The following is a 13,721-nucleotide window of genomic DNA, read 5'->3' as shown; positions in this document are numbered from 1 at the left end:
CTCACTCTTTACGCAAAAGTTCGACTTTTTCTCACAACTCTACTTTTTAAAACAATAAAACTTGTTTTTTTATTTAATTTCTGAATGTTTTTTGAATTAATGCAGGTTTTGATTTTGTTCACGGTACACGAATAATTAAAACGGAACTTGCATATTAATTTTACCTTTTTTTTTTACTAAATGACTTTCTCAAAATTTTGATCAGACGATTCTGAGAAAAGGAGGGAGAGGAGGGGGCCTAGTTGCCCTCCAACTTTTTGGTTACTTAAAAAGGGCGCTAGAGCTTTTAATTTTATTTACGAACGTTTTTATTAGTAATAAATATACGTAACTTACGAATTAACTTATGTAACAAACTTCTATATTCTTATAATTTTATTACGTATATGAGGGGGCTCGCCCCCTCTTCAATACCTCACTCTTTACGCTAAAGTTCGAATTTTGTTCCAATTCTTTAAAATGACCCCTGAATCACAAAGGCCATTTAATTAGAATGAATAGCTCTTTTGAAATTAATAAAAATATTTTAGCGTAAAGAGTGAGGTATTGGGAGAGCGAGGGGACAAACCGCCTCATATACTTATTAATTTCTGTCCATTCTAAATTTTAATATTGCTCCTTACTTTCAATAGTAATTAGGTTTTTCGACTATGCTGAACAAAATGGCCATCTCAAAATTTTGATCCGGTGACTTAGGGAAAAAATGAGCATTGATTGGGCCTAGTTGCCCACCAATTTTTTGATAACTTAAAAAGAGCACTAGAACTTTTGATTTCCGTTCAAATGATTCCGCCCGTGACATTCTAGGACCACTGGTTCGATACGATCACCGCCGGGAAAAAGAAAAAGAAAAAAAATAATAAACATGTGTCCGTGATCTTTCTTCTGGCAAAAAGTACAAAATTCCACATTTTTGCAGATAGGAGCAAGAAATCTCTACAATTCCCTAATACGCTGAATCTTATGGTGTCATTTTCATTAAGATTCTATGTTTTTAGGGGGTATTTCCACTTTTTTTTCAAAAATAAGGCAAATTTTCTCAGACTCGTAACTTTCGATAGGTAGGACTAAACTCAATGAAATTTATATATTTGAAATTAACATAAAAAGCCGATTATTTTGGTATATCCATTGGTATCAAAATTCAGTTTTTTTTTTTTAAGTCTCGGTTACTATTGAGCCGGGTCACTCCTTACTTACAGTTCGTTACCACGAACTGATTGATATGCTTATGATAATAATATGTTATACCAGGGCCAAATTCGGAGGTAGAGAGCAGGTAGAGGGAGGATATTACCCCCCTCCCGAATTTGGAAAAATATCCCTATTTGTATTCTCGTTGAAAAAAATGCCCCTCTAGACTTCAATAAATATTTTTTTCGAACTTTCACTATTTTTTATTATATTTTTTTTGCTAGCAATCATTTGTTCACAAAAAGAGAAATTAAGTTTGAAACAACATTTTTTTCTGTATAATTTTTGTAATAGGTTATGTTATCATCATCTTTAGCTTGAATAGTACTATAATTTTATCGTACTAAGGAAAATACCCTTTTTGGAACCTTCATGAAAAAAATAGTAAATATCCTTGTCCACCCCCTCTCCATTCACTTCCATGAATTGGCACCCCTTGTTTTATACTCTAAATGACCCCCTTTTTAGTAGCAACCATTTGGTCCCTAAAAAAAAGAAATTAAGTTTGAAGCAGAATTTTTTCTGTCTAGTTTTTTTTTTTTTTTTTTTTTTTTTTTTTTTTTTTTTTTTTTTTTTTTTTTTTTTTTTTTTTTTTTTTTTGCAGGTTATAATATCATGATCATCAGCTTGAACAGTGATATAGTTTTCATGATAATAAGATAGTTTTATGGTCAATAGTTCCTAGGTTTTTGCATTTGATTGGGAATGGCAGGTAGCAAGTAATTTCAAAAACAATTATCCACGCGGGAATAGGGGAGAAATATATACCATATCTCGAGGGGTTCGTCCAAGAGCCCGCCTCCCCTCAACCAGACACAAGTAAGTAAAACTCTGGGTACCAGTTTCTCATCTATAAGACGGACGCGAAGAAAGAGAAAGAGCGATAATCAGCCAACTAAGGTTTTTAGCCCCCCCCTCTATCATGTCATATCTAGTATCTTACATTCAAGAATTTAAAACTAATTCCGATTAGGAGGAGAATTAACTATAAAAATGGCCTTAACATAGCCCATAATTACCAAAAAGGGAAGATTTACAGGCCAAGGCCTAGCCTTTGGAAGGCAGAGATCAGATGTTTTTTTTCTGGAATAGGAATAAAGGACCCCTCTGGGGAGCGGTCATTTAGAAGATTTTGGGGAGATTTCTAGCTCTATTCCTTACTCTATACGTGAATAAGATAAATGTACTGATAACTAATACACCAATGAAAAAAAAACAAGGTTTTTTTTCTGTTTTGAAGCTCCAATTGACAATAAGGGAAAAACGAGTAATTTCTTTATTTTAAAAAAAGTATAAAAAAGTTATCTTGTTATTAAAAGTAATCTACAATCAAAGGAATCTATAATTCTGGGGAGGGCTCCTTTATACAACACCGGTGAGATTTCTAGCTCTATTCCTTACTCTATACGTAAATAAGATAAATGTACTGATAACTAATATACCAATGAAACAAGTTTTTAAAAGTTTCCTATGAGACTAGACCTGTGAAATTTGAAAAAAAGACCCCATGTTCAAACACATACTTATGCATGGAGCACACACATAGTCTGAAGTACCCTAAGAGAGAGAGAAAAAAAAATAGACGCAAAAAAACACACAGAACGGATGAAGGAACAAAGCGAGCAAGAAAAAGAGGAAAAGGAAGAAAAAGCGTAAACATGGTTAACTTACCATCGATCGATAAAAGAAAGCAACAGTAATATATTTCATTTATTAATTTGTTACGGTAGGGGGAAGAGTTAGTGCCCAAAATTTCCGCCTATTAGTACACTGAATAGTTAATTTATAAGTTAAATAATTTTTCAGACCAAGTTTCTAAATACAGGGCAACGGGATAAGGCCAATGATAGCCCGAGGGGGAGGAAAAAGGTTTATAATCTCTCACCAGAAAATGTTTGTCTAGCTCGTAAAACGAAACAAAAATGAACATAAGCAGATTTTGATGCCTTTTTAAAGTTTTATTGTAGCCCCCCCCCCATCGAAAAACAATAATGATACGGCCCTGCCAGAGAATTTCAACACTACAAAACAGAAAAAAGGGTTGTTTTTGTTTTTAACCTCTAATTACTAATAAGGGAAAGACAAGTAATTTTTTTTATTTAAAAAAAAGTAAAAAAAAAAAGTCCTTTTGTTATTCAAAGTAACCTATAATCCAGGTTACCACTCTTTATGATCACCTTAACAATGAGACATTTGCATATCTATGAACAAGCATTATAATATTTTAGTTTTTATAACTTTTCACTACCAATGATTTGAAGTGTGTTATGACAGTTTCTTTGAGCCTCCCGTTAGTTTGGAAATGCTACCTCCCAAGATACCTCTTCAAATCCGAAAAAAAGATAGAAACCATTCGCGACTAAGTCAAGGCTACATGATGGGTATTTAAAACTTCTAATTTGTATTGCTCAAGGAGTCGTTGGGCAGCACGAACGCAAAGTTTCCCCTTCTTTAGGTTATAAGCCCATACCCCTACCCCAAAAATATACCTTTTAGGTGTCCCAAAAACAGTGGATTTCTAAAATAGTTAACAAAATTTCAGATGCATAACACCTAACATAATTTTTGTGCGTCCATTGTTGTGCGTCTATTTTTGTGCGTAAATTGTTGTGAGTTTTTGAACACCCACCAATCACTCCCAACATGTTATTTCCTGTGACTTGGTATATTTTCCCGGATCATAATTATTTAATTCTGGTAATTGGAAATCGTCTTCTTCTGGTAATTTAATTCTGGCAATTTACTTTAAATAAAATTTTGTACACAAAATCTGGTTAATATTTAAAATTTTATTATAGTTACAGTTAAAAAAATATATTTAAATTTTTAAGTTAAAATTTCTTTTATTAGTTAAAAAAATAGTTAAAATTTTAGAATCTGGTAATAAATTAGACCAATACAAATTAATAAAAATATGATAACTTAATTTAATTTCTGGTCATTTAAATTTTGTTATTAAGAGTCTTTGGAGCTCCTTTAACTGACAGTATAGTCAGTTCGATAAATAAGAATCCACGCCATTTTTTAGGATTTAATGAAAGAAATATAAAGTGACTATGTCAATTTTACGAATGGGAGGGACGACAGATTGTTGTGCAATTGGTCATCATGTGGCAAAAGAAACAAGAGCTAAGAGCTCATATGGCACTTGTGACGAGGCCAGAAGAGCTAAGAGCCAAGAGCTCATATGGTATGAGCTCTAACAAAATTCTAAGAATCAATAGATTGATTTAAAAGGAAAATCAGAGGCTTAACACCGGTCAGGATTTAAAATAAGAGCTGTGAGTCACGATGTCCTTCTAAATATCAAAATTCATTAAGATCCGATCACCCACTCGTAAGTTATCAATACCTCATTTTTTTTCTAATTTTTCTTCTCCCTTTAGCCCTCCCCCCTCAAATGGTCGAATCTGGGAAAACGACTTTATAAAGTCAACTTGTGCAGCTCCCTGACACGCCTACCAATTTTCATCGTCCTATCACGTCCAGAAGCACCAAACTCGCCAAAGCACTAAACCCCTCTCCCCAACTCCCCCAAATAGAGCAAATCCAGTACGGTTACGTCAAACACGTAACATTTGCTTATTCTATCCACCAAGCTTCATCCCGATCCCTCCGCTCTAAGCGCTTTCGAAGATTTCGGATTTCCCCCTCCAACTCCCCCAATGTCAGCAGATCTGGTCGAGATTTAAAATAAGAGCTCTGAGACATGAATTCCTTCTAAATATCAAATTTCATTAAGATTCGGTCACCCGTTCTTAAGTTAAAAATACCTCAATTTTTCTAATTTTTCCAAATTAACACCCCCCCCCCCCAGCTCCTCCAAAGAGAAAGGATCCGTTCCAGTTATGTCTATCACGTATCTAGAACTTGTGCTTTTTTTTCCCATCAAGTTTCATCCCGATCTCTCCACTCTAAGTGTTATCCAAGATTTCTGTTTCCCTCCTCCAACCCCCCTGTGTCCCCGGATCCAATTCGAGTCGAAAATGGAGCGTCTGAGACATAAGATCCTTTTACACATCAAGTTTAATTAAGATCCGATCACCTATTCGTAAGATAAAAATACCCCAATTTTCACGTTTTCCAAGAATTCCGGTCTCCCCCTCCAACTCCCCCCAATGTCACAGGATCTGGTCGGAATTTAAAATATGAGATTTAAAGCACAAGATCCTTCTAAATAAGATTTCATTAAGATCTGATCACCCGTTCGTAAGTTACAAATACCTAATTTTTCCGAATTATCTCCTCCCCAACTCCACCAAAGAGAACGGATCCAATCCAGTTATTTCAGTCACGTATCTTAGACTTGTTTTTATTCTTCCTATCCATTTTCATCCTGATCTCTCCGCTTTAAGTATTTTCTTAGATTTCCGGTATCCCCCCCCCCAATGACGCTGGATCCGATTAAGATTTAAAATAAGAGATCTGAGTTACGAGACCTTCTAAATGTGAAGTTTTATGAAGATCCCATCACTCTTTTGTAAGTTAAAAATACGTCATTTTTTCTAATTCTTTAGAATTACCCCCCCCCCCAATTCCCCAAATAGAGCGGATCCGTTCCAATTATGTCAATCACGTATATAAGACTTCTGCTTATTTTTCCCACCAAGTTTCATCCCGATCCCTCCACTCTAAGCGTTTTCCATGATTTTATGTCCCCCCAAACTCCCCCACTGTCACCAAATCCGGTAGGGATTTAAAATAAGAGCTTTGAGACACGATATCCTTCTAAATATCAAATTTCATTGAGATCCAATCACCCGTTCTTAAGTTAAAATACCTCATTTTTCCAATTTTTCAGAATTACCCCCCCCCCCCAACTACCCCAAAGAGAGCGAATCTGTTCCGGTTATGTCAGTCATGTATCTGGCACTTGTGCTTATTTTTCACACCAAGTTTCATCCCGATCCCTCCACTCTAAGTGTTTTCCAAGATTTTAGGTTCCCCTCCCAACTCCCCCCCCCCAATGTCACCGGATCCGGTCGGGATTTAAAACAGAAGCTCTGATACACGATATCCTTTCAAACACCAAATTTCACTAAGATCTGATGAACCGTTCGTAAGTTAAAAATACTTCATTTTTTCTATTTTTTCCGAATTAACCGGTCCCCCACTCCCCCCCCCCCAGATTGTCAAATCGGGAAAACGACTATTTCTAATTTAATCTGGTCCGGTCCCTGATACGACTGCCAAATTTCATCGTCCTAGCTTACCTGGAAGTGCCTAAAGTAGCAAAACCGGGACCGACAGACAGACCGACAGACAGACAGACAGACCGACAGAATTTGCGATTGCTATATGTCACTTGGTTAATACCGACTATATGTCACTTGGTTACGTGCCATAAAAACAGGTCATTCCTGAATGGAGTGGCGAAACGTCATAAGGAGGGAATAATAAAATGGAAACTTCATGGGAGGGGCAAAGAGTGAATTTTTGAATAGCTTGGGTGGAGGAGGAGCTTGCGCAGTGTTGACCTCAGGCGGCTTGGCGTTGCATTGAATTGTTAGTAGCACAATAATAGTAGTAGTAGTACAATCACAGTAATAGCAGCAATAGTAGTAGCAGTAGTAACAGTGACCTTTCACTGTTAACAGTCAACTTTCGGCGGAACCAGCAAAAAACTGGAGTTGCAGCTTATTTAACAATTAAAATCACACATAAATCCACTTACTAGTCCACAGTGCAATAAGCCTACATTAAGAAGCAACATCCAAGACATAGAATATGTTTCATCAAGCTAAAATATGTGGTTTAGGAGATTTTTAGCAGATTTGGAAGAATCAATCAAAATATTACCATTACCCATAGTCTTCACAGAATATTTTTTTTTCAATGTATAATTAAGTTTCTACTGTAAAAAAAAAGGTTTCATGAAATATTTTTAAAAATCGTAAGAGAATAAAATTGGTATTAGCTATTCGAATTCTACTCAAAAAAGTTGCGCGGCAAAATACTTGTACAATCGACACACGTACTGTCTTAGTTATGGATTATTATTCATCATTAACAGGCTTCATATACACAAAGTATTGTTACTATTAACCTTTTTCGTCTCCACTTGAATTTTTTTCTGGTTTTTGGGTTTCAACGTTACAAGTACCCTGAAAATTTCAGTCACGTATTAATACATATGCGGAACCCCCCTGCGTTTTAATAACTTTCGTATTTTTAAGCACAAAAGTATTTGAAAAATTAGGTTAAAATTATTAATTTCCGCTTTACCGTCTCAATGCCATTGATATCAAGTATTTGTGTTCAGCGGTCTCTAATTTCAGTCAGCAGAAAAATTATTCAGAAGGTTAAGGTTTTTTCTAGGGGGAGGGGGATTTTTATGCCTAAGCGTCGCAACAGTGTACTCAGCAGCTTTTTAAAGTTTCTGGGCAATCGAACAAACATTGTAGTAACGCATACAGGACACACAGACAAACGTTCCTTTTTACTCAAATAGATTGAATTATATTTTACATAAAGTCTATGTGAAGAAAAAACTACTGAAAAATTAAGACTGTTTACAAACAACAATAATTGTAATAATTACTTTACTACTAATGAAAAAAATAGCTTTTAAGATAGCAATAAAAAAATCAAATAATTTCTACAGTAGCAAAAAAGAAAATTGTGGACGACATAATTATTATGGTTGCAATTAAAATATCAAATAATAAACAAGAAAAAAAGTTTTACAGTTAAAAAATTCTGCAGCAGCGCCTTTTACCTGAAACGCTGAAAAAATCAAATGGAAAAAAAATTATTTACCTTATTTCAGACATATCCAATTTATTAAGCCTTTCAATCCATTTATTAATCAACTTCGGTTGTTCATATGTATTCAAATAGGAAATTAAATCTCTTCGAAAAAACGTTGCAGAGTCCATATCACCCTTCCCAGTGTAACACCTTGGAGAGATCCATAGCCCTTGGGTTCTATCCTCCCAATCATTCTCATACAAGTTCCCTGTGTGTACAACAACTCGCATACTCTGATCATCGTAATAAAGAAGGCACATCTTAGTGTGATGCTGGCCAAAGAGATATTTGGGTTTTAAGCGAACTGCCGTTAATGTGGGGACTTTTGAAGCAACTGCTTCAACTTCAGGGTTCTCAGAGCCATAAAAGACGGTGATTTGTGTTTTCTGTAGGTTGTGAACACAGTATTGTGCCAGGAGCCAGCCTGGACTGCACATATAATTGATTTGTACAGACTCGACGACATTCCCCATAGATGGATCAAGGATATCTAAGAAAAAATACTTAATATAAATTGCATTAAGTGGCGTTCACATGCGTGTCTAGCTAGAGTCCCTTGTCTAGACATGTGTCTGGCCAGACATCAATGTCTAGGCAGCTCAAGTAGTGCTTGGCTAGAAAAGTTACAGCTAATCATCCAATTCTAGAACTCAAAGTTTAGGATTTTCAATTACAGCCATGCAGAATGTGTTAAGCTCCACTATTTTCATAATCTACGTTCAAATTTTTAAACTGAAATTTGATTTTTTTTTTTTTTCTCTCTCTCTTTAGTTGTTTTTCCATTTTAGGTAAATATGCAACACCAGACATAATAATGAACCACATTAAGGCAATTTTTTGGCTTGTCTCAAAATTTTTTGAAAGTTACCAGCATAAGCTCTCTTGATTGGCGAGAAATTACAACTGTAATCTATTTGAAACTAAGTTTGTAGTTTCAGTCCCATTTTAATTGGATCTTTACACCCCCCCCCAAAAAAAAAGTTCCCATTGCCCTTAAATCGTTCTTTACGACATCCTCCTAATACTGATTATATGTTTGCTAGTGTAAAATTAAATATTGAAAATTCGATAAAAAATAATGTGCTAAAATTTTCCCAGCGTCCAAAGATCATTATTATTAATTATGAATTATTGTGAAGTATTCACATAATTCACATAATTATGTACTTCACATAATTATATGTGAAGTACAGAGACTGCCACAAGGCAGTCTCTACTTATCGTGTAATTACTTGTTCTGTCTTGAAAACATTTCCCACAGATACCTGAAAAGGAAAAGGAAATACAGTACAATAAAATTGTCATTACAACATTAATTATACTAGCATTAATTATAGTAATAATTATAAATCAATGATTATTAATTATAAATTATTGCGAAGTATTGTGCCACAAGGCAGCCTCTACTTCACATGTAATTACCTGTACTGACTTGACAACATTTCCCATATACATCTGAAAAGGATCTCAAAATGAAGTATAATAAAATTGTCATTGTGACATTAATTATACATTTGTAATTGCAATTTTGATTATAATTCCGATATAAAATATTGTGCAAAAATTCTCCCTCCGTCCTTAGACTAATTGTTAGACACGAATTATTGCAAAATATTTTGCCAGAAATCAGTGTTGACAGCACGTGAAATTTATTTTTACATGAAATCAATTTTTTATGCGATCATCTTTCAAATCAAATGTCATCTTTCAGATCACAAGTTGTCTAGTACAGGATTCATTATTCTATTTCCCTGCCTGTCCCAAGTGGAGTATCCCAAGGTACTCTCCGAGGCCTCCTTCCTTTTCCAGACCAATTATTAGATACGAATTATTACAAAATATTTTAACAGAAATCAGTGCCGAAAGCAAATGAAATTTATTTTTACTTACTCGACACATTACCCATAGATAGACCAAGAATATCTAATAAATTATTAAGAATTAATTGTAATAGCCAAGAAATATAATTTATTTTAGTAATAGTAATAACTAACAAATAATAGCTGTTGTGCAGTATTCTGCCAGAAGTCAGTCATGACTGCACATATAGTTTATTTACACTGACTCAACATTTCCTGTAGATGACATTCCTTAGATGACATTAGAGGAAATGTAGACATTTCCAAAGATATCGTAAAAAGACAATAAAATAACGTAAAATAAAACTGTTACTGAAATATTGATCATACATTTATTGATGCAATATAAATGATTCTAAATGCGATACAAAATACTGCATTAAAATAATCACTGCTTCCACAGGTAATTTATTATTATTAAATATGGATTACTGTGCAGTGTTGAGCCAGAATTCAGCCTGGACTTTTCCAAAATATATAAATAATATATATATATATATATATATATATATATATATATATATATATATATATATATATATATATATATATATATATATATTATTGTTCTTATATAAGACCTTGTCTTGAATATGCTTGCCCTGTCTGGCACCCTGGACTGACCAAATCCCAATGTTCTAAAATTGAAAGCATTCAAAAAAGAGCTATAAAAATTATACTGGAGACATCCTATACTACTTATGATGAAGGTTTGGCTAGACTTGAACTCACTACATTGGAATCACGACGTCACTTCCTTACCATGAACTTCGGGCACAAGTGCCTTAGTTTTGACTATCATCGACGTCTTCTTCCCCCCTTCAAAGAAAACCCCCCAATCCTTCCCAATACAAGACTTAATGCTCGTAGAGCTCCAAATACTCAACTTGACTTGTGTCCCCAAATGTTGACAATGAGGTACAAAAACTCTTTCGTTCCCTATTTTGTTTCGCATTTTAATAATTGATTTAACTTTGTAACTATGTTTATCCCTTGACATTTATTTTATCATTGCAATTATAATTGTTCTGACGTGCTTATGCTAGCTTATGTGCTATTTTAGCCAATAAAGCATATTCTATTCTATATATATATATATATATATATATATATATATATATATATATATATATATATATATATAGTATGCTTCAGAACCACATTTGGTGGTTCTAAGGGAATTGAGGAAGTTCTCACTTCCCTTAAATCTTTATTTACGACGTCCTTCCACCCCTGCCGTGGACGATCTGCTTTCCATTTAGCCCTAGATGGTTGGTCAGAAAGGATAATCTTTGGCAATCTATCATCCTTTATCAGCAGAATAGGCCTAACCATCTCAACCTTTCTTTCATTATAGCCCTAGAAAGTGGGATTCAACCATATTTTTCGCAGAGCCTACTGTTTGAAAGATGGTTAATGTGACAAATACCCGAAAATCTTCCTCTGTTTTTATGGGTGCCCATGCTTCAGAACCATATTTGACCGCTGTAGCTTCCAATATCCCAATTTTGGTTCGCAGACTTATCTTTTTTTTATAATAAAAACTTTACGATTATTAATCTAAGAATGAAAGCTTGGTCGACACATCCTCGCACTTCCTAAAACCACATTTCTCTTCTCTTAAAACTTTGTCTACAACACCCCCCAGTCTAAAAATTATCATCATGTTAAGTGTCATACTAAGTCATACTAAGTGTCGGACAAGTCAGGCACTTCTCAATTATTAAGCTAAGAGTGAAAATTTGGTTGACAAACCCTCTACCTTTTCTAAAACCACACTGTTCGTCTCTTAAAACTTTGTCTACAACATCTCCCAGTCAAAAAATTATCATCACACTAAGTCATACTAAGTGTCGGACAAGTCAGGCACTTCTCAATTATTAAGCTAAGAGTGAACATTTGGTCGATATATCCTCTACCTTTTCTAAAACCGCACTGTTCTTCTCTTAAAACTCTGTATACAACATATCCCGGTCTAAAAACTATCATCATTATAAGTAATTTGCTAACTACAGAAGTCGGGCGTATGCCTCTATAATTACCACACTTGCTCTTATCATCTTTCTTATATACGGGTTCAATTAGGTTTTCCTAAAATCGATAGGTACTTCCCTTTTTTTAAATCATATTCATAATTTTCAGTAACATATTTCCAACCTCGTAGCAACCAAGGTTATGATACTCATAACCTCATCTATGACACTCATTTACCTCACAATCAGCACCTGGACTAGTCATATTCGTCATTTATTTAAGTTGAATCTTTTATTTTCTCTGTTTTATTTTTTGTATTTCTGTGTGCATTACATTATTGTAAAACAAATTTTGCAGTAAGTCTGTAAATAAACGTCTCATCAATATAGATTTTTGATTAGTTACTTTGATTACGATATACAATAAATGTATGAAACATCATAAATTCTACTCAAATAAAATAAAAACAAGAAAGGAGTTGACTTTATTTTTACTCAACTCAAGCCAGATAAATAATTTGTTCAGAGGCCAAAATGACTAGCCCACCATAGAAAGACATTGATAAGATAGTTAACCATCCTTGATATCCTTTGTTTGTGGGTTTTGTATATGTAATAGAGATTTGAGAGCTTAAATGTAATATAGATATGTATTTGGTATATTTTTCATCCATTTAAGCTAGATTTTATTTTCTCTTTTTTTCTTTTTTTGTAGGTTTTACAAATAGTAGCATCCTGATAAGATAGTACCAATAAAGATATACCATATCGATGATAGGTAGGCTAAATTACTACAGGGCCATATCCAGCGTTTCTGTTCTTCCTGCGTGAGGGAGAGGCTATTACCAAAAGATATGGGGGGAGGGTTGTTACAAAAATATTTGGGGAGGGGCTTACAAAAAAAAGAAGAAAGAATGTGCCTCATATAGAATTTGTCTAACGGTCTCAAATAAGAGTTTTGTTTTTCAAAGACCAAATCCACAGGTAGGAGAAATATTTTATAGTTTTTTTTTTTTTTTAAAGAAAAATACTTTTCTACCCAGGTACTTAAAACTCACTTATGAGCCAAAGGAATACTTAAGAAGAGAAAGGGAGGTTAAAGAGCTACCAGGTATCTGATGCAAGTATCAGACTTTAGATTTACTCGACTTAGATTTACTTTTTTTGTGCTATTTTTCAGTTATTTAAAGTATGTTATTGAATGATAGGTTTTTACAACTAAACCAATAAATACATATCTGGTCAATATAACATAAACATATAGATAATTAATATAAATACAATATTATTATGTAACAAACACAGAAACTATACATATGTTCATCAGTAATTTGCGGAAGATAAGCTATGACTTATGGTTGTTTACATAAATAGCGAAAACAAGAGATATGGTAACTTCACTTATACTTCCGAATGACTAAAGTCAAGCAAAATAAATAATTTTTTAAGAAGCCAAAGTGGCTAACTCCATACTCAAATGTATTTAAACACATACTCCATTCCAAAAGATCCAAATGTAAGAAAAACTAAATTTAATTAACATAAAATGTAATTAAAGTAGTAATTAAGTAGCGTAAGAAAAATTGTAATTAATTAACGCTGAGTATTTTAACGCAGACAAATTAACGTTGAGTATTCTTTTAGCAGCATGATTTGTATATTTTAAATAAAATCTAGTTTAAATAAATTATAAAATTTTTAAAAAATTATAAATTATAAAATTATAATTATGAATTATAAAATTATAAAAAATTTTTGTTATTTATTTTACAGAGTTGATTAACTTGACAAACAAATAACTCATTTGAAAAATAGATAGTTTAAAACTAATAACAAACTAAATCACATAACTTCACTTTGACAGCAACATGAATAACATACATTTTACTCAGAGCTAAATTGATTAACTTCACACCCAATTATGTTCAGACACACAACCCTCTCC

General features: G+C 33.6%; 1 protein-coding gene across 3 annotated transcripts in view; it reads right to left on the bottom strand.

Moving 5' to 3' along the window:
• The window catches only part of LOC136040189 (probable tyrosyl-DNA phosphodiesterase), a 61,633-nt gene that overhangs the window by 16,204 nt on the left and 31,708 nt on the right, over window positions 1–13,721 (bottom strand). For all 3 annotated transcript variants that reach the window (XM_065724337.1, XM_065724340.1, XM_065724338.1), the window contains exon 5: window positions 7,954–8,434. In XM_065724337.1, coding sequence (XP_065580409.1) covers window positions 7,954–8,434 — 481 coding nt within the window. The remainder of the gene's footprint in view (window positions 1–7,953; window positions 8,435–13,721) is intronic.

Source organism: Artemia franciscana, chromosome 20, assembly GCF_032884065.1.
Source record: "Artemia franciscana chromosome 20, ASM3288406v1, whole genome shotgun sequence".
NCBI classification, from domain to species: Eukaryota; Metazoa; Arthropoda; class Branchiopoda; order Anostraca; family Artemiidae; genus Artemia; species Artemia franciscana.
The sequence above is the reverse complement of the archived record's forward strand: the minus strand, read 5'-3'. Positions and strand labels throughout refer to the sequence as shown.